Source organism: Talpa occidentalis, unplaced genomic scaffold (assembly GCF_014898055.3).
Source record: "Talpa occidentalis isolate TD23 unplaced genomic scaffold, MPIMG_talOcc4v2.1 talOcc4.15, whole genome shotgun sequence".
Classification (NCBI taxonomy): Eukaryota; Metazoa; Chordata; class Mammalia; order Eulipotyphla; family Talpidae; genus Talpa; species Talpa occidentalis.
In genome coordinates, this window is record NW_023601543.1 from 50,471,924 (window position 1) to 50,494,873 (window position 22,950).

The 22,950-nt window shown below is 41.1% G+C and overlaps 1 protein-coding gene across 1 annotated transcript in view; it reads right to left on the minus strand.

Moving 5' to 3' along the window:
• Nucleotides 1-4,914: 4,914 nt before the first annotated feature.
• The window catches only part of MSN (moesin), a 76,956-nt gene continuing 58,920 nt past the window's right edge, over nt 4,915-22,950 (minus strand). The window contains exons 3-13 of the mRNA XM_037512315.2: nt 19,750-19,845; nt 18,425-18,699; nt 17,051-17,134; nt 16,161-16,307; nt 12,998-13,094; nt 12,136-12,299; nt 9,486-9,616; nt 9,080-9,240; nt 8,260-8,352; nt 7,689-7,913; nt 4,915-7,145 (exon numbers count right to left, since the gene is read on the minus strand). Coding sequence (XP_037368212.1) covers nt 6,981-7,145; nt 7,689-7,913; nt 8,260-8,352; nt 9,080-9,240; nt 9,486-9,616; nt 12,136-12,299; nt 12,998-13,094; nt 16,161-16,307; nt 17,051-17,134; nt 18,425-18,699; nt 19,750-19,845 — 1,638 coding nt within the window. The 3' untranslated portion in view covers nt 4,915-6,980. The remainder of the gene's footprint in view (nt 7,146-7,688; nt 7,914-8,259; nt 8,353-9,079; nt 9,241-9,485; nt 9,617-12,135; nt 12,300-12,997; nt 13,095-16,160; nt 16,308-17,050; nt 17,135-18,424; nt 18,700-19,749; nt 19,846-22,950) is intronic.

Here is a 22,950-nt window from a genome sequence, read left to right on the forward strand (position 1 = left end):
ATCCTAGACTGGTATAACTATTGTTTTTATATTGCCTTTTCTCATGGAGTCAGATAATTCTCAAAGTGTTTCTTTATTTTTTTTAACTTTATTTCTTTCTTTTTCTATCCATATTCTTTGTTCATTTGTATCTTCAAGTTCAATGGTGTCATTCTTCCATCAGGTCTATCCTACTTACATAGCTTTCTCTTGCTTTTTTTTTTTATCTCCTCCATTGCATTTTTTCCCTCCGTTTCCATTGTTTTATTATTTAAATCTTCAATTCAGATATTCTTTCTTTGATTTTTCTCAGTACATTTGTTTTTTTTTTTTTTTCTGAATTTCCTTCCATTTATTTGAACTTTTTATCTTGGCAATTTTGAATTCTCTGATAGGAAGAACATATCTTCCCTGTCTTTGTTATTGGATTTTAGAGATTTTTTCTCCTTCTCTGGTATAGTATTCCCTTACAAACACATGCTGCTATTTGCTATAGTTTTCCTTCTCAACATTTTGAATTTATTATTATTATCTTTGCTTTGAAATCCTCACCGTTGGTGGGGCTTCCATTGTTCATGGTTTCTCCAAACTTGCACTGGGCTAGGATATGTTTAAAAGCAATTGAAAAAAAAAATGATGACTAAGTTTAGGCTGCAATTATTTTTTCAGTAAATCTTTCAAAAACCTTACTTTGAAATGTTGTTAGTAGATGTCTGTGATTTTTATTTTTTTTCTCTTTTTCTGAAAGCACAGCTATTGTTTTTATTGTAAAATGAAAATAATAACAATTAGCATAATATAAATCTATTTAGGGTGCAGAATAGAAAACAGGATTGAGAACGGGCAGGGTGTGGGAGAAGGAATTCTCAAGGAAAAATAATTCAGGTTATTTGGGGAGAATGATTAGATAGCAATGCCACAAAATAGCAAGGGGATATAAGAGGATGAGAAGGTTGGAGTGGAGAGAGTGTACTTTCTTATTAGACATTAGAGTTTGAGGCTGCAAGGACCATTCAACTGTTGCCTCTTGTCACTCGAAGCTGTGCTACTTTGGGCAAGTTACTTATCCTCTCTATTTCTTGCTATGATTTTTCCCTCTTGTCATAGTCTCAAATATTTTGTGAAGATAATATAACTGTAAAGCACATTGAACAGTGTCTGGCATAGAGTGCTTGGTTAATGTTAGTTATAATTGTTTTTACAAAGGTAGGTAGGCATGAGCAAGTCTGAGATGTGCTTAGGATCTAAAGTTACAGGGACAGGCCTCCCCTGGTGGCACAGCAGTTGAGCACTGGGCTGCAAAGCTGCCTGCAGCCTCTGCAGCACCGGTTCAATCCCCGGCCGCCAGTGAGGGTCCCACATGGCGCTACAGACCTCTCCTGCAGCACCCGTTGCTCCCCTCAGCAGTGTTATTTCATCACTCTACCTGTTCTGTTCCCCGCTCTGGCTCTGGTGAATTCTCTCACCCTCCCACGCTTCTAACTGTACCCAGCACTTGTATAAATAAATAAATAAATCTTTTTTTAAAAATAATAAAGTTACAGGGGGCACATAGGTGATGATGAATAGTGGAAGATACTTAAATTTGTGAAGCACCATGAACAAGCCCTATGCTAAGGATGGAAAAAGATGTTCTTAGAGAGAAAATATGCTGTAGAGGAAAAATTGGGCCTTCCATTTCAGGTCTACAAAGGGACTAGGAGTAGCATGGCTTGTTTCCTTATGATATTGACTGAAGATTTCAAGAATTGTGACCTGTGCAGATATATATATGTAGTGTGTTTTGGTGGTGGTGGTGGTGGTGGTGGTGGCGGCGGGGTCAGGGGTGGGGGCTTTCTCTAGGAAGAAGACTGAATATAAGGCAGCAGAGACAAAAAAGTTGTACTATAATAGACTATATAAAGGTCTGGGGCAGAGGCAGAACATAGTTCAAAGCTAAGCCCTGCCACTGGAATTGAGAGCAATTGCCTTTAATTCTCAGGCCTCAGTTTCCTACTCTATAAATTGGAAAGGATTGAATTCAGGAATTTCTCTGGTCCCTTTCTACTCATAAATTAAAATTAAGTATATAGGAAAGCAGGCCATGTATCTTTCTTGGATGGCAGAGGCCTGACCCAGGACTTGAAGGCCTATGGAAAAGTATCAAGTTATAGACTTAAATTTACCCAACTGTTTGTGTGACCTTAGACATTTCCCCTCTTTCTCTAAGACTCCATTTGTACCAGGAAGGTGTCCATCTACTCTAGGTTCTACCTCAATGACTCTGCAAGTGTAGTCCCTGGAATGGAGCATCAGAACCCCGTGGGGACTTATTAGAGATGCAAATTATCAGGCTCTACTTCAGACCTACTGAATCAGTCTCTGGAGGTGGAGCCCAGTAATGTTTTAAGAAACCCACAAAGTAACTCTGATACACACTTTGAGAATCATCATTATAGGATTTTCAAACTTTTGCAAGTTTTTTATTTTTTCATTGAGTTGGTATATATGTACAACTTGATGTATTTTTATATTTATACCCTATAGTCATTACCCAAGCCAACCATATTTCCACCAGTCCAAGTTTTCCTTGTGCCCCTTTCTAGTAAATTCCTCCTATCCCAGTCGCAGCCAACTATGCCTATTCTTTGACTTCATAAAAATGGAATTATTATTTTTTGTGTCTTCCCCTTTTAGTGCAACACAATGACTGAGATTAATCCATATTGTTGTATACATCAGTAATTCATTCTATCACTGAGCAATATGCCACTGTATTAATGCACCATAATTTTGTCTATTCTTTAATTGATGGTATTTGGGTTGTTTCCAGATTGCAAATAGCACTGCTATGTCTTTAGGTGGACAAAAGCACTTATTGCTCTTGAATATATACCTAGGAGTATCACCATGCCCTTTTCAAAAATTTCATCTTTTTATTGACATCATTGTAGAATCACATGCAGTTATAAGAAATAGTACAGAGATCCCATGTACTCTTTACTAAGATTCCCTCGATGTCTTATAAACTATAATATCACAATTATGATACTGACTTTGATTTAGTCAAGGTAGAACAGCACCATAAGCATCTCTCATGTTGTTCTAATAAAGCCATACCTATTTCTCATATGGCTTCCCTACTCTTTATTCTTCAACAACAGGCCACCTATTTTGTTCTACATTTCTGTAATATTGCCATTTCAAGACAGGGAAATTTTGAGGAGTGGGTAAGAGTGTTTTAATGGCTTAAAACAACATGAATGAATTACAGTATGTAACGTTCTGGAGTTCAGGTAGACATTGAAAATGGGATTCACTGGGCTGAAACCAAGATGTCAGCAGAGCCGTGTTCTTTCTGGAGGTTCTAGGGAAGAATCTGTTTTTCCAGTCTGTAGAGGCCACCTGCATTCATGGACTTGTGGCCTCTCCCTCCATCTTCAAAACCAACAGTATATCTTCAACTCTCTCTGAATTTGACCTACTTCTATCTTTTAAAGACCCTTGTGATTAGATTGGGACCACCTGGATAATCCTGAATGATCTTATCTTAAAATCCTTAATTTAAATATATCCCCAAGTATTTGTTTGCCGTGTATGATAATATATTCACAGGTTCCATGTATCAGAACATGGACATCATTGTGGGTCATTATTCTGCTTATCTCATCTGCCTTCCTAGAAGTCCACCTGTCTTTTTAAAAAAGTAATCTATTTACACATAAACAGCTCAACATACAAAATATGCAAAAGCAGACACCCTCTGGTTGAGTTTGGTGGGGACCTAGAGCTCCTTTATTCTCCAAGGTAAAATCACTTGGGAATTCCTAAGATCCCACCTCCTACACTGATGTTCTAGTATTCTAGAATTCTATTTTATACCTTGGAATTGAAGCTATGCAACTATGTCTTCTCTATACATGTCTGCCTTCCTGCAGATCCTTGGTAGGAATTGAATAGTGTAGTAGTTGAGATCACAGGCTCATTAACTACATTGCCTGTGTTCGTGTTCTGGCATACTACTTCTAATCTTTGTTACTTTAGACAAATTAATTAATTTTCTGGGCCTCAGTTTTTCCATCTGTAAAATGGGATGAAGCAGTATGCCTTTAGAACAGTGGTTCCCAAAAATGTCTGCCCATTGGAATCATCAAATATACTGATGACTGTGTCCCACTACAAGAGATTATAATTTGATCTGCAGAAGTGTTCTAGGCTTTGGGATCTTTAAGATTCCAATGTGCAGTTTGGGACCCACTACCTCAAAGCATTGTTACAAAGGTTTAAAATTCACAGAATAATATATAAATTACTTTTCCCTGTAAGTATTGACTCACCCAAAAGGGAGCTGTAAGAATATGCCAGGTCTCAAACAACCTAGAATGATAACCTGGGTCTGTTTTCACCTCTATTAAATGAAGATAACTATATCTAGACCACAAAATTGATATGTTTTATAAACCATAAAGGACCACTCAGTGGCTTTTGTATATTCATATATCCTCTATCCTCAACCCATATTCTGTTACCTTCATTTTGAAACAGGGCTCAAGGTGATTTCTCTGACCTTCATTGCCACTGTGATGAGTGAGGTAAGAGGTGAGACAAATTTGTAGAGGTCTTCCTGACAAGGAGGCAGGACGAGGCATGGCCACTCCAAAAATACAAACCACAAAGCAGCTCCAAAGCACTGATGTCAAGTGAGGGTAGGGACATCACATGGTCAGTGCACGCAGGGCCCACTTATGACTGGAAAAGGTCTGTAGCTGTGGAAAAAAGCATTGGCCCTTGGACAATTATTCTACCATTTTTAAAAAATGAGGATAGTTATATCCATTCCCCACAAGACTGAAATGAGGAGGAAAAGAAATTTGGGATGGGAAGGTACTCTCTAGAGTAGAAATTACAGTGAAGTATCTTACACCCCCCCCCCAAAAAAGAAAGAAAAATGCCACAAAGAAAACTCAAGTCATAGTGAAGTCTTCCTAAGTTTTATTGGCAATGAAACAGAACATGGGTTGAGCATAAACCCCTCCAAAAACAACTTTTAAAACCCCCCCAAAATACACACACAACACACACACACAAAAAGCCCTGAATACAAAAACTAACCTTTCTCCCCAGCCTCCCCAGTTTTTGTATTACTGTCTTTAAAGCAATAAGATTGCCCCACAATTCCAGGTTTGAGTTTAGCCAATATAGGGCATATTACCAAGAGTGTCAATATAATTCACAGCAATGCACACAAGATTCCCCAAGATCAGGCAGGGTGGGAAGATAGGAGGGATCAAACTCAGTGGGTTCTGGACTGGTGGCACTACATGGAGGGACAGTATGGCCTTTGGGGGACTGAACTCAAAGGAGAAAACAAAAAATAAACAATAAGACCAAAAGCCAAATACTTAACAGATGGATTGTTACGACCTATAGTGACAGGTGATATCACGAAATACTGAAAGCTTCTTATATTAATGTTTCTGGCAAAATATTATTTTATAATATAGTATATGCTTCCCAGGTGTGGGAGTGGTATGGAATGAGGCCAAAATGGTCCTGCCCCAAGACTAATATATTCTAAAGGTGAATTAACAAGAAATGCAAAAATCAATGTTGAGTTAGATGCCACTGGAATACGTAATACTGGTGGAAAGAAAAAGAGCACACATGAGATAGAGACTGCATCTGGGTTGAGAGCAAGGGATGGGGGTGTGGATGGGACCAGGCCAGGGTCTCCAACGCTCTCTGGCCTACAGTTCTAGGGAATAGCACAGCTGAGGGCAAGACCTGGGTTAGAGGTTTGTCAAAGAGAAGCAGAGTCCAGTCACCACTTTACAGAGGGGTGACAGGAAGGGGTTATTAGACACCTGAGGGAGTTGTAAACTGGGAACATGGCCATGGGCTTCTCTTACCATGCTCAGCTTCTTCTACCCACTCCCCACCCCAGTTGAAATAACTGGCATCAATCTCTAGGGCTCACCATATCAAGGCCTGGTTGGTCTTGAAACAGAAGCTGAGACACAAGTAGCTCTAATGGGAGAGTGGACTGTGATCTCTGGCAGGGAAAATAATGTAATCAGATATGAAGATTACCTCTCTTTGGCAAGAGTCCTGGGTGGGCCTGCTTCGCTTTTTGGGTAACCATCCATTACTGCTGTAGTTAGAGGGAATGTGACGACTGGAATTGGAAGGGGCAGATCACATAGATAGGAGAACCCCAGAATAAGTAAGAGATTCCTCTACCAATAGAGCTCACTTGAAACAGGACTAGGCTCTCTTAAGGCATTAGGGAAAAATCTCTGAAACAGCCTTGCATGAACAGAAGGCCCAATATCTTTCTAGGATGTTGGTTAAGCCTTTGAAGGCACTGTGTCCACCACCTCACCCTGGGGAGAAATTGAGTCCCTAAACTCAGAGATAAGGCTTATTGGAATCAAGTTTGTAACAGGCCAATCTGGGAGGTAGAAAAAATGACAGATCATCTTTTTAGCCTCCAATTATTTTAAAGACTAAATAACTCTAGAAAGGATGGACATAAGGAGGCCTAATCCCAGGTTAGTTGGACATCCTACAGCATATGGTTGTATGCTGCCACGACCCTGTCTCCTTCCTCAAATCCTGTGATGATCCAACTCTGCAAACCAAAGGATTCCAAAGAGGAAGGCTGTGGAAGAGTAGTGGTAGGGGTTAACTTCATACCTGACTCCCATGGAACAACAAATGTGGGGGTGTTTCCCAAATTAAAGGGGAAGTTCCTCTAAGCTGGGAAGTGGTCACTTCTAGAAAGCTAGTTTGAACAGGACAGAGAGTGAAAAGAGGGTCCCATTGACACCACAGTGGGCCATTTCTCTGCCAAGGGAAGTGAGTAAGGGGCTAGGCTTGGTCCCATTACTGCACTGAATGCTTGGTATGACTCCAGGGCTGCTCCAGTTAGTGGCTCCAACACAGTGTGAGTTAGGCGAGAGTATAGGAGTGGGGGGAGGCAAGGAAGATGGGAGGAGGGGTCCCTAAAGGCTTGTTGTTCATTACATGGACTCAAACTCATCAATGCGCTGCTTGGTGTTGCCCTGCCGAATCTGGCGCAGGGTCTTATATTTGTCTCGGCCCAGTCGCATGTTCTCAGCATGGATCATGTCATTGGCAGTCTTCTTGGACTCATCACGGGCATTGGCCAGCTCTGAAGTAAGGGCCTGTGAGAGGTGCAAAGGGACAAGGAGTTAATGGCTTATTTTCATTTTATCTCCCCTTATTAACAGAGCTCACTCTCTCTCCCCTTCATCCATTCCTTTCTTACCACTACCACCACCACCACCACCTAGTTCTACAACACACACAGACATACACATAGAGACATTTTTCATGAGTCATTTCCAGCTCTGTTAGGACTATAGTGGGACAAAGATAAAACAAAAGCCACAAACTTTCTCTAAAAGTAGAATGATGCACCAAACAAGATTCAAGTAGGGATTATGTCTGCTAAGATTTTTCTGAATATAAGGGGTGAATGGAGAATGGGTAGAAAATGGAACCCCCCCAAAAAATTGAGATGACCTAGGGTCTGTTTAATAAAAGAGGGCTAACTGCCCTGAAAGTTCTCACTTGAGAAAGGTTCAGATTCCCATATTGCACTGAGACAGAGTCCTCTACCTATCCCCTTCATGATGATTATGGAAGGCCATGAGCTACTATGTCAATTCACATGGTCTCCTATACCTTTGGCCCTGCCTAGATACCTTGAGGTGCTTCTGCACACGTTCATTCTTCTCTGCCTCAGTTGTACGTTCCTCTTCACTGCGATCCTTGGCCATGGCATCAGCTCGCAGGTCAGCACTGGCCTCTGCCCCATTCTCATCCTGTTCATCCTGCTCATTCTCAGCAGGCTCAGCCACATGTGGTGTACTCTTTGCCGTCTTGAGCTCTGCACGAGTCTTCTCCAAGTCCTCTTGTGCCATCTGAGCCTATCCAGTAACAAAGGGAGAAAAAATTAGCAAACAGCCCAGGCTAATATGTGATACCCTACATGTGCCTAGAAAACCCTAGCAGGAGGCAGGCACCATGCAAGTTAAATCACTTCTGCCTGATCCTAAGTTTCCTCAGCTGTCTAATAGGAATAACTGTACCAATTTCCTGGGGTATTGGAAAATTCCAGAAGTATTAAAGAAAGCTCACATTCCTTCCCCCATGTTCCCCACTATTATTGAAGGATGAAAGGAAAAGACCCAAAACTTATGGAATCAAAGGAACTAGAATCTATACATGTAGTTCCCCTTCCCATAAGACTTTTCTCTGGGTACTGCGTCTTACCTTCTGCTGCCATTCCACAGCCTCACTCTCCTTCTTCTGTCGGGCCATCTCCAGCTGGGAGATCCGTGCTGTAAGCTCTGCCATTTCCAAGGCCTATAGATAAATTGAAAGCTTATGAGAGATGAGATTTCAGTTCTCAGGGCCACATGTCCTCAGTGCCAGTTCCTCTGAGGAACAAGTTTGGAACCTGTTACTCTACTTGCTTGCTGTCCTGGAGGCTCTTTTTACCACATCTCCTCCAGGATGCCCAGAGGAGCACTCCTACTCTAAGTTCTATAGCACCCAATTAATTCCAAACCATTTCAAGTCAGAGCTTTCCACCTAGACTGCGAACCTCCCGAAGACAACATGAACTCTTTCTTCCTCCTCTCTCCCACTCCCACCTTCCAGCTACTCTGTCTCTGTCTTCTTACCTCCCTGCTCCTCCCTCTTGTCTGCTGTAGAATCAAAACCTTGGTAAAGCTTTGGAGAATGCTGTGTCACTGCCTGCACATTCTTCTTGCTTTGTCCATCTATTCTGTACCATATATGGATTATATGGCCTGGGTCTGCAATTCAGGTTTGCCTAAGTGGCAAACCTTTCTCTATTTTCCTAGATGATTTAGGTTACACTAAGACTTTCCAGGATGAGTATAGAAAAGATGTGCAAGTGTCACAATAGTTTATATATATAATAGTTTATATATACCCTCACACATTCTGAATGAGCTACCTGTTGGAGGCTTATAGAAAGAGTCAGCACTGCAGGTAGAGGTAGCTATGAATAGGCAAAAGGAAGAAAACTTAGATCTAACAATCCCAGCCTGTTTTGTAGTTTTACCAGCTGTTCCTGGGTCTTCTTCTGGTCCCGAGAGGCCTGCAATAGGGCCTCCTTGGCCTCTTCAGCTTCTTGACGCTCCTTGGCCAGTTTTTCAGCTTCACTCTGGGCACGCTTCTGCTCTTGTTCAAGTTCCAGAGCCCTGCGGGTCTGTTCTTCCAATTCTGGGAAGAGAAGATGGAGGAGTGGTGAAGCGTGCAGAGATGAACAGACACCCAGCTTCCTTACTTCCTTTACCCCAGGGCACAGCTGACAGAAAGCTCTAGGCATTCTTCTTGCTTTGTCCATCTATACTGTACCATATATGGATTATATGGCCTGAGTCTGCAACGCAGGTTAGAAGGGTCTCCAGCTTCACTGAGTCAGGCTCTGAGGAAACCCTATCTCCAAGGTTAACTCTGAACCTTACCTTGTTGAGCCTTCTTAGTCTGTTCCTCAATCTGCTTCAACCTCTCCATCAGTTCCTCCTTCTCCCGTTCAATCTTCTCCTTCTCCTTTTCTGCCAACTCACGCTTCTTCTTCTCATTTTCCAGCAAAGCACTAAGGAAAGAGCAAGAAGGAATGGAACAAGATAGCAAAACCACATGGAAGCCTTCGAATATGCAAGGCTCTTTGACTCTGGCACCTTAGCTTCAATCTATCCAACACACTCAGGCCTTGTGAGTTGGGAACATGCTCCCTAATCTCCTTATATCCCTGTTCTTATATCATAGCCCTGTATGGGCTGGGATGATCAGGGCCTTGTCAGGTTGTGCCAGAGTCAGGAGATCCAACCTGGACTCCCAGTTTGTCAACTACTCAGTGTCACTTCTTTGCTCTTGCTCTTAGTACCCCATCTGTTAAATGACCTAATAAATCCTGCCCTGTCCACCTTGTGGAGTTACAGTAAGGCAAGCTTTGGCTCTGTGATGGGCTACTGTGCTTAAAGTTGGATGATTTCTATGGCTACATCATCAGTGTACAGGTCTATTTCTACCTGCCCTCTGAGGCACCTTTTCCTCAAAATTTGTTGCAAACCTAGAGTAAGTAAATTTTTTGTGCCCTAGCATCTCTTTCAGGAAGCTTTCTTTTTTCCTTTCGCTAGATGTCTTTCTCTCTTTGAGCCCTAGAAATACTTGACTTATTCTTCTCCCTAGCACTCCTTGTTTTTTTTTTTTTTCCAAAACACTTAACTATCTCACATACTGTATAATTAACTGTCTTATTTATTCCATCTGTCTCTTGGATTTTTTTTAACTGCTCAATAAATATTGAGTGAATGATTGGCATACCATTTATACCTTCAATGTTTATTTGTACTTTGAATGTTTACACACACACACACACACACACATATACACATATGCTTTTCTTCTTTCACCCACAAGACTTTAAGGTCCTTGAGGGAATGTCCTTTTTTTTTTTAATTTTTTACATCATTGTTCATTTTTAAACAATATTTGCTTCCCCCCCTTCAGGTGTAATCCCCATATAATTTCCTTCCCCAAGGCACCCGTGCACCATCACCACAGTCCTATGTGCTCCTCCCTCCCTCCCTCTGATCCCTCTCCCTCCTCCTCCCCTGCAGTATGTCTCTGATTCACAATTGTCTGTTTTTGCTTTGTTGTGTTTTGTACTGTTATTGTTTTTTTTACACTGATGTCTTGTTTGGTTCCACTATATTCCTGTTATAAGTGAAACCATTTGATATTTTTCTTTTTGCTTCTGGCTTATTTCACTGAGCATAATTCCTTCTAGCTCCATCCACGTTGCTGTGAATGGCATGAGTTTATCTTTTCTGATTGCTGAATAATATTCTATTGTGTGCATATATACCATATCTTCTTGATCCAGTCATCTATTTTTGTGCATTTGGGTTGTTTCCAGGTTTTATCTATTGTAAATAGTGCTGAAATAAGCATAGGGATACCGTTTTGTTTTGTTTTTTTTTCCAATTAATGTTTTTGTGTCCTTGGGGTAGATCCCTAGGAGTGGAATTGCTGGGTCATATGATAGCTCCAGTTTTGTAGACTGAGGAGCTTCTAGACAGCTTTCCATAGTGGTTGGACCAGTTTGCACTCTCACCAGTAATGTAGGAGAGTTCCTTTTTCACCACATCCTCGCCAACATTTGTTGTGGCTAGCTTTTTTAATATGTGTCATTCTTACTGGTGTAAGTGGTATCTCAATGTGGTTTTGATTTGCATTTCCCTGATTATAAGAGATGTTTAACATTTTTTTTTTCATATGGAGGACAGGTTCCTTTCCATATCTAGCTCTGCTCCCAGTCTCAGTAATTTTTTTCTGAATTTGAACCAAGTTTCTGTGAACCATTTTCCATTCCCATTGGCTATGTACATGAGTTCCAATTTCTCTACATTCTTGCCAATTACTATTTTCTGTTTTTATTATTATATCTATATTAATGAGTATGGATGTTTTCATGTTTCTCCTGGCTATCTGCATATCTTCTTTGGAAAAATGATCACATAAAATCTTAAGATACAGATTATGAATCAGAATAATACATGGGTATCAGATCCTTCCTTTCTAAAAAAACTCTCAAGTGATGCTGGGCATTGATGCTAATGCTGCTGAGCCTTGCTACACTTTGGATAGCAAGAAGCTACTCAAATGCATAGCGACTTCTAGATCAGAAGCCTCCTGAGGTTCCTTCATAAGGAAAATTTTGGTGGCTTAGCCCAATTCGACCCAAAAGAAACAACAAAAAAGTACAGGCTGAAATGTGCTTGGGGCCTTCTGCCACTATCCTGGTAAGACAGCCTAGTAAGAACAACCCAGATTTAGCCTAGAAAACAATGGCATGAGAGTCACAGACAATGGGGAACTACTAAAAGGTCCTCTCTCCTATGAGACTTTGAAATTTTAGGCTTTTGATGTCTGCTTCCTGGTGATGGGGATGCCTAAGATTTAATGGAGGGGGTTATTATCCCTGTGCAGCTCTTGTTCTAGCCCTCCCAGTCACAAGATGGTTTCATGTTTTATCTTTAGCAGGGTTGGCATCTTTGAGAAGTTTCCCTGTTCTACCCCTTGCCCCAACTCCAGCTCTGCAGCACCTACCGCTCCATCTGCTTCTGGTGCTTCTCCTCCCGGGCCTGTGCCTTCATCTGCTGCACTTCAATTGTGTCAGGCTTGCGGCGACGCATGTATAGCTCATGATTCCCCATGCACAGGGCCAAAATTCGTTTGTTAATCCGCAGCCGGGGAGCATAGAAGACAAAGTCCTGATGGGAAACCAGCAACCAGAAAGAGTTTAGAAGGACAGATGAAGTTGAATGTCTACCTTCTGAAAAGCTAAGTTCAAAAGCACTGGAAAGATTATTTAAAACCTATTGTCTCATCCTGCAGATAGGAAGACTAATTATCAGACTGGTTAAGTGACTTGCCCAAGATCAGATGGCAGATTAGTGACAAAACTAAGACTAGAATACAGAATTCTTAATTATGAAACTGGTGCTCTTTCCATCAAGCGACAATTTATCTCAACCTTTAATTATGAAAATCATCCTAAAATACCTTCAATTCAGTTGAAAATATCAGAAATGATTTTATCTGCTAATTAGAGATCCTGCTGTGTCTCAGAGACTAAATAATCACTGCATAATACCCAAGCAAGTGCAGTATGGGTGGCTGGACTGCTCTGTAATATCCTAAAAGCAAATCTAAACTCAGTCCTTTAAAACCTTTTTGAAGTAAGAAGGCCCTAGGTTGTAATTTCATACATAAATACCTAAATCTCTTCAGCAATGAAAAGAGAGAGAGAGAGAGAGAGAGAGAGAGAGAGAGAGAGAGAAGAGAGAGAGAGAGAGAGAGAGAGAGAGATTCCATAAAAAGGGAGAGAAAAACACAATGACATGATTGTTCCTAGCATTACCCAGTCCTTGGCATGTACCTATCTTGACTAGAGAGAGGAGTCACTTACCGGGGATTTTTTGTCAATGGGCTTGATTACAAATTTCTTGTCATTGAAAGAGATGTTCCTGATTTCACTCCAGGGAAAGCCTATCTTGGGTGTCAGTCTGTAGAAATGGAGACAAGGAATATCAGGACAAGGGCAAAATAAGAAGACAGAGAATTGCTGCTCTGCTCATCCCATAACCAACTTTTCCCTTAAGGAGCTCAGCCAGTATGATTACTGCCAGCTCAGCCAGTGTGATTATAGGCCACCAGGTTAGTTGCCAGCATTGAGGTTGCACAAAGGACCTCCTGATTTCACAAACAACACATTATTCATTGTCCCAATCTCTGAAGTTTGTTTTGCTGTATTTTTGTTTGAAGTATGGACCTTGTATCAATCTCTCACAAGAATGTACAGTTCTTATTTTCATTACAGTACTATTCATGATAGCAAAGATAAGGAAATGACTGAAATGCCTGATGCCATATGAATGTATTGAGAAGATGTGGTATATGAACACAATGGAACACTACTCAGCCATAAAACAATATGCAATTTTACCATTTGAGACAACATGGAAAGACCTTGGGGGGATTATGCTAAGTGAAAATATAAGTCTGAAGAAGAAAGACAAATATCATGATTCCATTGATTTGTGGAATACAAAGAAAAAAAGCATCAAACAAATAGAACAAAACCAAACACAAATCCTTAGTCTCTGATAACAGTCTCTGATTACCAGATAGTGGGAGCATATCAGTAGATGCTGACTATACATTTGGCATGGTCTGATATATACAGTTGCTGAGGTAAAAAAAAAAAAAAAAAAAAAAAAAAACTGTATACTTGAAACCTAAATAGCATTTAATGTCATCTCAATAAAAAAATAAAATATAAAAATGAAATTAAAAAATTAAATAGTATCTCAATCCCTATTCATTATTTATTTTAATTGCATTATAACATAAGTTCCAGTTGCTTGTGAATGAGAATCAGTATATGTATGTACTACATTAAGTTTACCACTAAAAATCCTAATCTACCCTTTACTATATCATTGTCCCCATTTACGTGATTTACCCCCACCACCCTTCCATTCTGATAACCACTAATTGGTCATATAGTCCAAAAGTTTATTTTTGTTTTATTTATCAATAGTTTACCTGTTTGTTTTCTTTACATATTACATAAGTTAACTCTTATGGGGCTTGTCGTTCTCTTTCTAGCTTATTTCACTAAGCATAATTCCCTCTAGATTTACCTATATTGTTGCAAATGGAAGGGTTATGTCTTTTTATGGTTGAATAATGTTCTAATGTGTAAACATCCCACATCTTTTTTATTTTAAATATTTTATTTTATATGATTCTTAGATCTTTTTTCATCTTTGCAAAATGCATGCATTTTCATTTTGGTTATATTCCCCATACAATTGTACCCCCTCTTATTCTGACACTAATCCTTCCTCCTCACACCCACCCCCAGTGTGTCTCTGGTTTATAGTTGCTTGTTGATTGTGATTTTCACTTTGTATTGATTAGTCTTTTTCCTGGTCTCTTATTTAGGTTTTCTAAATTCCTGCTATGAGTGAGACCATCCGGTATTTTTCTTTTTCTTTCTGACTTATTTCACTGAGCATGATCCCTTCCAGCTCCATCCATGTTGCTGCAAACTGCATGTGTTTATCTTTTTTGATTGCTGAGTAATATTCCACTGTGTATATGTACCACATCTTCTTGATCCAGTCATCTATTTTTGGGCATTTGGGTTGCTTCCATTTCTTAGCTATTGTAAATTGTGCTGCTATAAACATAGGGGTGCAGGTACCCTTTGGAATTACTGTTTCTGTGTCATTTGGGTAAATACCTAGGAGTGGAATTGCTGGATCATATGGAAGCTCTATGTTTAGTAGTTCAAGAAATCTCCACACAGCTCTCCATAGTGGTTGGACAAGTTTGCACTCCCACCAGCAGTGCAGGAGAGCACCTTTTTCTCCACAACCTCGCCAACATTTGTTGTTACTAGTTTTTTTAATATGTGCCATTCTCACTGGTGTGAGATGGTATCTCATTGTAGTTTTGATTTGCATTTCCCTGATTACAAGTGATGTTGAACATTTTTTCATATGCCTGTTGACCATTTGCATTTCTTCTTCAGAGAAGTTTCTTTTTAGCTCTTCTGCCCATTTTTTGACTGGATTATTTTCTTTGTTTTTGTTGAGTCTCATCAGTTCTTTGTAGATTTTTTGTGATCAGTCCTTTATCACTAGTGTTGTGTGCAAAAATGTTCTCCCAGTTGGTGGGGTTTCTCTTTGTTTTGGTTATTGCCTCTTTTATCTTCTTTATCCACTTACCAAATCAATGGGCATTTAGGTTGCTTACAGTTTCTAGCAATTGTAAATAGTGTCCAAACCTACTTCATAGGGACTCTTCCACCCAAGATTTAAAAAGTTGAAGAGAAGACAATAATGAGTTCTAAGATCCAGAAAGTTTCACAGAACAATAATCTATTGATCCTCACCAAGAGCAAACCAAGAATAAAATTTTGTGAGACAAGGCTGTACTAAGAGGAAATAGAGGCCAAAGGTACTTAATCATCATAAGGGAATGGGACTATTACAAATCCGACAAGGTAGGTTCTAGATCAGTGCAGTCCAACAGAAATACAATGACAGCCATATTATATAATTTTCAATTTTCTAGAAGCCATATGGAAATAGATAAAATAGGAGCATTTAAGTGTAATAAGTTTATTTAACCCAGTATATCTAAAATACTATCATTTGAACTTGTAAATCAATATTGAGATATTGAAAATATTGAGATATTTTCTAAAATATTGAAATATTTTACATTACTGAAAAATATTGAGATATTTTACATTATTTTTCATACTAAGTCTTCAAATCTGATGTGTAGTTTCCATTTACAGCACATCTCAATTCAGAGTAGGCACATTTTAACTGCTCAATACCCATTTGTGGCCAGTGGCTGCCAGAGTGGACAGTGAAGTCTAGTCAATGCAAGAGTCAGAGGTCTAAGGGAAGTTATGCAATCGCCTAGGCTGTACGAAACGAATAGACAAGAATTACTCAGTTAGGGCCCAGGAGTCCTACCCTATGGTAAGGAAAGAGTCCCAAATGTCAAAGTATCCCACATAAGAGAGCTAAGAGAGCTCTGAGTTATACCTGTCGTTCTGCTCATAGATGTTGAGACCCAGGGCATCCACCCCCAGCCACAGCTCTGAACCTTTCTTGTTCTTGATGCTAAAGTAGTTTACACCATACATTTCCAGGTCTTGGGCAATCTTCAGATACTCTAGGACAGCATCCTCCCTAAACAACAGAGGGAGGGGTTACAGTGTAGAACCTGTGAATCAGACTCTGAGCTAGAAAGTTAGGAGTGGGTAAGGAGTTGGAAGGTGAGCAGATGGCAAACACAGCACAATATCACTTTTGCCAAGCAAATCTTGCTAATAGGAGCCTAAAGTCTGCATTTCTGGCTATTGTAAATAGGCAGAATAAGGGTAGGCTGACCTTTGGTCAGGTTAGGTACCATAGCAGCAACTTTCTTCTGCCTGCTCATTCTGATAGTATCTTATACAGGCATATACAGAGTCCAAATGGGGTGATGATAGGAAAATGAGACTTGTTGCTCCACTACATCACCCACAGATGATTTGTCAATTACTGTCTTAATTCTTTCCCCATTTTTTTTTCATAGGATGAGTTCCTGGTGGCCCATATGCTCCCTAGGGATTCTGAGGTCTCCTCCATTTCTTTATGGTCAGAATTGTTAGGGCTATCAATTGCCATCAATCAATAAATCCCTCTCTCTCTCTCTCTGTGTGTGTGTGTGTGTATGAGAGAGAGAGAGAGAGAGAGAGAGAGAGAGAGAGATGGCATTACAATGATTCTAATTTATCTTATTTCTTCATTTGCCACATTAAACTGCATTCCTGTACTTTTCTCTCCAAAATTCTTTAGCCTCCCTTCTTCTCTGTCTTTTCTCCCACCAAAACCTACTCTCATTCTCCCCCACAGGGACAGTGGGATCACAGTTGTTAGAACAGGCTTACCTGAGCATGCCCCTGTGTTCCTCATGCCACACCTGGATCCGCTCCTCCCACTGGTCCTTGTTGAGTTTGTGCTGCTCCAGGACCCTGGAAAGAAAATGGATAATGAATAACTTAAAACAAAAAGCCCAAATGCTGGGGAGAAGGAAGATCACTTAGTTTTTTAAGGGAATTATGCAAAGAGGATGTGGACTCAGTCCACTGAGTTCACAGAAGAAGCTGACTGAAATTACAGCAGGAGGTATTACTTAGATGTAGGGGAATTACCTGAGAGGTAGGAATGATACAAGAATAGGTGATCCAGAAAGACAATGGCAACACCTTCCTTCGTATTCAATAATTTGCTATGCTAGAGCAAAGCAGTAATGAATGAGAAATCTCCTGATTTGTGGATAAGTCTCATGGAGGTATGCACACTCTCTCAGGTTCTTGTGAGACTAACAGTTTATGTTTGTGAGAATCTTGTTCAGGGATGAGATGACAGCCTGTGGCTAGAGAACAGAGAACTATGCCCAAATGGATTTGAAAGAAACTAACAGGTTCACACTCTTAGATCTACTAGATCATAAATGAGGCTTGTTTTACATATGCTATCTCAAACATAACAGCAATGACTTCCGGCAGAGTCCCAGGGTACAACCACTATCCCTAATGCAAGCAAGTGAGTTTTGCATATGTCACAGCTCCAGAAGGACTGAGGACCCCAGAATGAAGTGGAGCTCCTCCCTTCAATTCAAAAGTCTATGAAAATAGCCACTGGATACAATGGGACAAAACCCAGGTTATCCTTAGTCAAGAGACTAAAGGTCCATCCAGGTCTGGCTCTGCCTCAAATGAGCCATGGGGTAAATCAGAGCACGAATCTCTCCATGACTCTATTTCCTTAGGCGGGAAAAAGGATAATGTCTGCCTTATTCATTTTGTGTTTTACTGTGATGCTGAAATAAAAATAATGAGTATGAGAGAGCATTCAACTTTGAAGTTTACAAAAGCAGAAATCTTTGTACGTAACTTATCAATATTAAAACTTGTTTGAGCTCCATTGGCTTGTACATTTATCTCTTTTCCCTGTGAAAGGCTAGATAAAATGGAATTGGGGGAAGGGAAATCAACCCATGCCCAGTTCTCTATATAATCATCAATTTCCATGGTAATGAAGTTCTGTAATCAGGCCAACAGGGAAGGCTTTTTGAGAGTCAGAGAAACAACAGTTTGATGCCATAAATAAATGGGTGTTTATGAGGTGCACAACAAGGTCTTCAGGCAGACCTCAGTGGACAGCAACAGCGCTGATAGTCACTATGTAATGGGGATCAGTCAATCTTAGTCTGCAGCCCTCTTTGACCAATGCAGATGCAGGTAAGGACACCACCTTACCTCTGTGGCAGTAACTTGTCCCCAGCCAAATAGCCAGACTTGTGCACCTCCTTATTGAAATCACCATACTTGGACTGGACAGCATAGGAGGCCAGCAGAACGGCAGTCTCAGGTGGACAGTAAATGTCATCATTGAGAATCCCCTCCTTCACTTGCAGGAAGAACAGGCGCTGTGTGATATCCTGGATCAATTCCTCAGATACATCTTCAGGGTAGAACTTGGCCCGAAACTTGAAGAGCAGGGGACTTTCCTTACGTACATCCTGGGCAGTCACCTAGGAGTGTCAAGAAGTCATGGGCTTTCAAAAACCAGGCTTTGGGGGTCAGGGAGTGATTGTAGGGTAGGGAAAAGACATTGAAAGGTCATCAATTTGGGGAAATCCCAAAAAGTTAGGTGGCAACTTTCCTGGTAATTCAGAAGAGACATTACTTTGATTAGGGACCTAATCCTTTGTACATAATCATTTCCTGTTGGGGATTTCTTCCTCAAGTGACCTATCACTTACTAAGGGTCATAAACTCTCAAGTGACTATCATCTGGCAATATGTCCAGCTCCCCACTAATTCTGAGTGTAAGCTTAGGAAAGTGCCAATTGTAAGGTTCCCCCAACTTCATAATATTAGCAAAGTAAAGAACAGGATGTACAAACAAGGCCTGGGAATTGGTTAGACAAGAGCACAAGCTAGATTGCCTTTTAAAGCCAGAAATTAACTCTTGACATTTCTACATTTGTCCAGCAAGTCTCTCTACTCTTTGGGAAAACCAGACTTCCAGCAGAAGGTGGGGATCCATCCCTTAGACACAATCAAGGAAACAAGTCATAGGACAGTACAGTGAGCTCCAAGGACAAAGTCTGCCAGTTTGAGAATACTGAAATAGAGGACGGCCATGTTCCTGCAGAGATGCCCCTCAGGGATGGACAGTGTAAGAAGACCTATATTTGTATCTCCCATTTGAAGTTCAATTAAGTAAAAAGTCAAGAAAGAGGGAAGCATCTGTATGGGATTCAGGCATGAGTTGACCTCTCTTGAAGAACCACTAATTGTTGTGGTCTAAATTCAAGTCAGAGCACCTAGTAGGAAGGGAAGAGTTCCTTCTTCATCAACACTGGCCATTCTCACTGTTAGAAGTCAAAGTGGAAACACAGGAAAGGTTTTGCCTTGGCTGAGTCCTCTGCTATAAATCTGATTCAGTGATTAACAAATTGCCCAGTGTAAAACATAGCCCTAGGCACCCTGATTTTCTCAGCTAGCACTTGCTACCTCCCTAAGCAAGAACTGGTAGAATAAAGAATTGCAAACCCAACAGGAAAGTAAGCAGTTACCTTCTTATTGAGTTTCAGCCAAGTGGAGAAACCCTTAGTATCTTGGTATTGCAGACCAAAGAACCAGACTTCCCTCAGGCCAATAGTCTTCACCACCTGGAAGAGAAAACACAGAACAACTACTATTTGAATGCCTACTCTGTGCCAGGCACAGAGGACACAAAAGTGGAGCCAACATGTTCTCTGACTTTAAAGGACATAAGGTACCCAGGATCTGGCAAGAAGACACACTTGGATAACAGTCAAAAAGTGATGTTAGCAACTTTCTGCTGAGGTAGCGAATGGATCTACTACTTATGAGCACTACTGCACAATAATAACTTTATATCCATTATTTCCTTTCGTTTTCACAATAATCTTATAATTACAATTAGGCCCATTTTACAGATTGTGAAAGCAAGAGTTAGAGAAATGAAATTTCTGCTAGTGAGTAACAGTCATCTCTATTTACTCCAAACCCATTCAAATCCAGTGCATTCTTCCACCTCCCTCTCTCTACCACACTCTTGGGTTGCTCCTTTATCTTAAGCAACTAGGAATAATACTCACACCTTTCAGGTGGAGTCCCATGTACAATATCCCAAAAAAAGAATGTTGGAGGAGACAGAAAAGGTACTGCTATACACCCCAATGCTGTGTTGTTCCTGGGGTTGAGATGCTTTTTCCCCAGCCCTGACTAGAGCCAAAATCATATTTCACCTTACTACTTACATAGGTTGAGTGGGAATGAAGGTGGAAACAGGATAAGTACCTCAGCTGAGACTCCATTAAGTTTCTTGAGCCTCCTGGCTAAGTAGTGGGGAGTAAGGGAGGTCAGCAGAAAAAGATAGGATATGTTTCCAGTCCCTAGCAGTAGCATGTTCTACCTGAAGGCTCAACGCCAACATACCCACTACTGGGGATGAAGGCAATGAAACCGAGCCACATCCTAACAAGTCTGCCTTATTTTTTTTTTTCTTTTTGGGGGGTGGACTTGTGGTGGGGTGAGGTGAATATAAAACAGAGCAGGAAGGCCGGAGTAGGTCCTCTATGATCTAAGCAGACGGGTGTAGGACAGAGTCCTGTAGCCCTCTGTGGCTTTTTTAGGCTTTATTTGACATTTTACCAGGTACACAGCAGGCAGGGGTGCCAGGGGTGCAGGAGGTTGGCAGGCCTCCTAGCCCTTTGCGAATCTTCACTCTTTTTAGGCTCTCCAGCAATCTCTCATGGCCTCTCTGCTTCTCTGCTGGTGCTGCTCTTGTCTGTTGTTCTTATAAGCCTGTCTCAGCCCAGGTGTACCCACCTATGCATGCCCACACCCTACTCCAGGTGTCCACCATCAGGCATGCATTTAATCTAATGGCGGTAGCATGGAAAAGCCTGATGCTTTTTACTTACCCTACACCAGTGTTTCTAGTGTGAAAGAACTTTAATAAAATTAGTGTGCATAAAGAGGGAAGAGAAGAGAGGATATTTTTCCCAATAAATCAGAAAATTACCAATCCCCTCATGGGCAAATGCCCAGGCAGACAGGGTCAGCATGAAGCAGGGCCAATGAGGCCCATAAGCTTGTCACAAGGTTTTTATTTTATTTTTTTTTTTTGGCAACAAGGTTGCACCTTCTGGTGGAGAATCATAGGGAAGGGGTGCTGAAAAGGTCCCAGAAAACTGGGACAAAAGGAGATAACACATTGTAGGGTAAATGAAAATTATCATGATTTTCCACCCTCCTGCCATTAGTATTAATGATAGATACCCATGGGCTTGCGCACATGCCTAATGGTGGACACCTATAGTATGGTGTGGGCATGTGTAAGTGGGTCCACCAGGGCTGAGAGACTGGGCTTATAAGGGTGGAATCACCGGGACACCAGCAGTGGTGGAAGCAGCAAAGAGCAAGAGTGGAACCAGAAGAGTAGCAGAAAGGAGAATGAGAACAGAAACAGCAACTTCAGCAGAAGAGCAGAGAAGAGCCTACAAGAGAATGCTAGAGAGCCAAGAAAGAGTGAAGACTCGCGAGGGGCTGGGAGGCCTGCCGTGTACCTGGGCGCTGCACTACATATGATGTAAAAAGCTCAAGAAAAGCCTGGAAAAGTCACCAAGGGCTCCAGGACTCTCCTTTACCTGTCTGCTCCGATCATAGAGAATCTGCTCTGTGCCTTGCTGGTACTACACACACTAAGATAAAGGCTGCTGTTGTCAGCCTCCCCACATGTCCCTCACCCATGTGTCTCTTTCAAGTGTCTCTGTATGTCTCCTCCTTGTGTCTCTTTCTATGTCTTCTTCCCAGCAGTACCAAGCATAAGCATAGAAGCAAGAGTACTCTTCCTTAGCCCACCGGCCTTCCTGGCTGTTCAGCTTCACCCATTGTTAAGTGGGATGGGAAACATGGTACCTCCCCATTTTATGGAGATGGCTCTGTAACACTAAGTATCATTCATTCCCATGTGAAGGAGTAGAATTAAAGTTGTAAGTGGTTTGGTGTCCTGGATGGCTCTTGATGCCACTTCAACTCAATCCAAGAAGACACGTCTCAATTGGCCAAGTCAGCTCCACATCTGTCAACAGGGCATATCTTTTTACTCCAGGAATAGTAGCAGGAAGATTGGCACTTGTTGAGGACTAAGAATGCTCAGCATTGACCATCATATGGTGCCACTTCTTCTCAATATTCAAGAACATGATGATGGGAAAGAGCTGCTTGTATTTTGGACTCATTTCTCTTCTTTCTTCACTGGGATATGTTTATCTATTGTCCTTTTTGTATGCTGAATTTCATAAAGTCCTTTACAATGAGTGTCCTTGTGAGTAACCTCTTGAATGAATCATGCACTTTCATCTTCCGTATCTGGGATGCTAGCTCACATTTACCACCTACCTACCAGGAAGAACCAGGCTTAGCACATGCCCCATGGATCACTAAAATACTTTCTCAGGATTTGGACTTATTCTGTATCTATATATAATTTAAGGTCTGCTTTAAATTCCCACCTGCTGAAGTGGCTTTCATGCAAGATGCAGAGCCCAGACTCCTAGTGGACCCAGTGTTTGTGATATCCTCCCCTGTGAATAAATCATTCTCTCTCCCAAAACACATACACATGCATGCACACACACACAAACCAAACTACACACCCTTCCACTGAATGCACAAAGATTCTAGTATGCATCCAAAGTCAAGTCCCATAGTCACCCTCAGAGTTTACAACATATAGCTTCAGA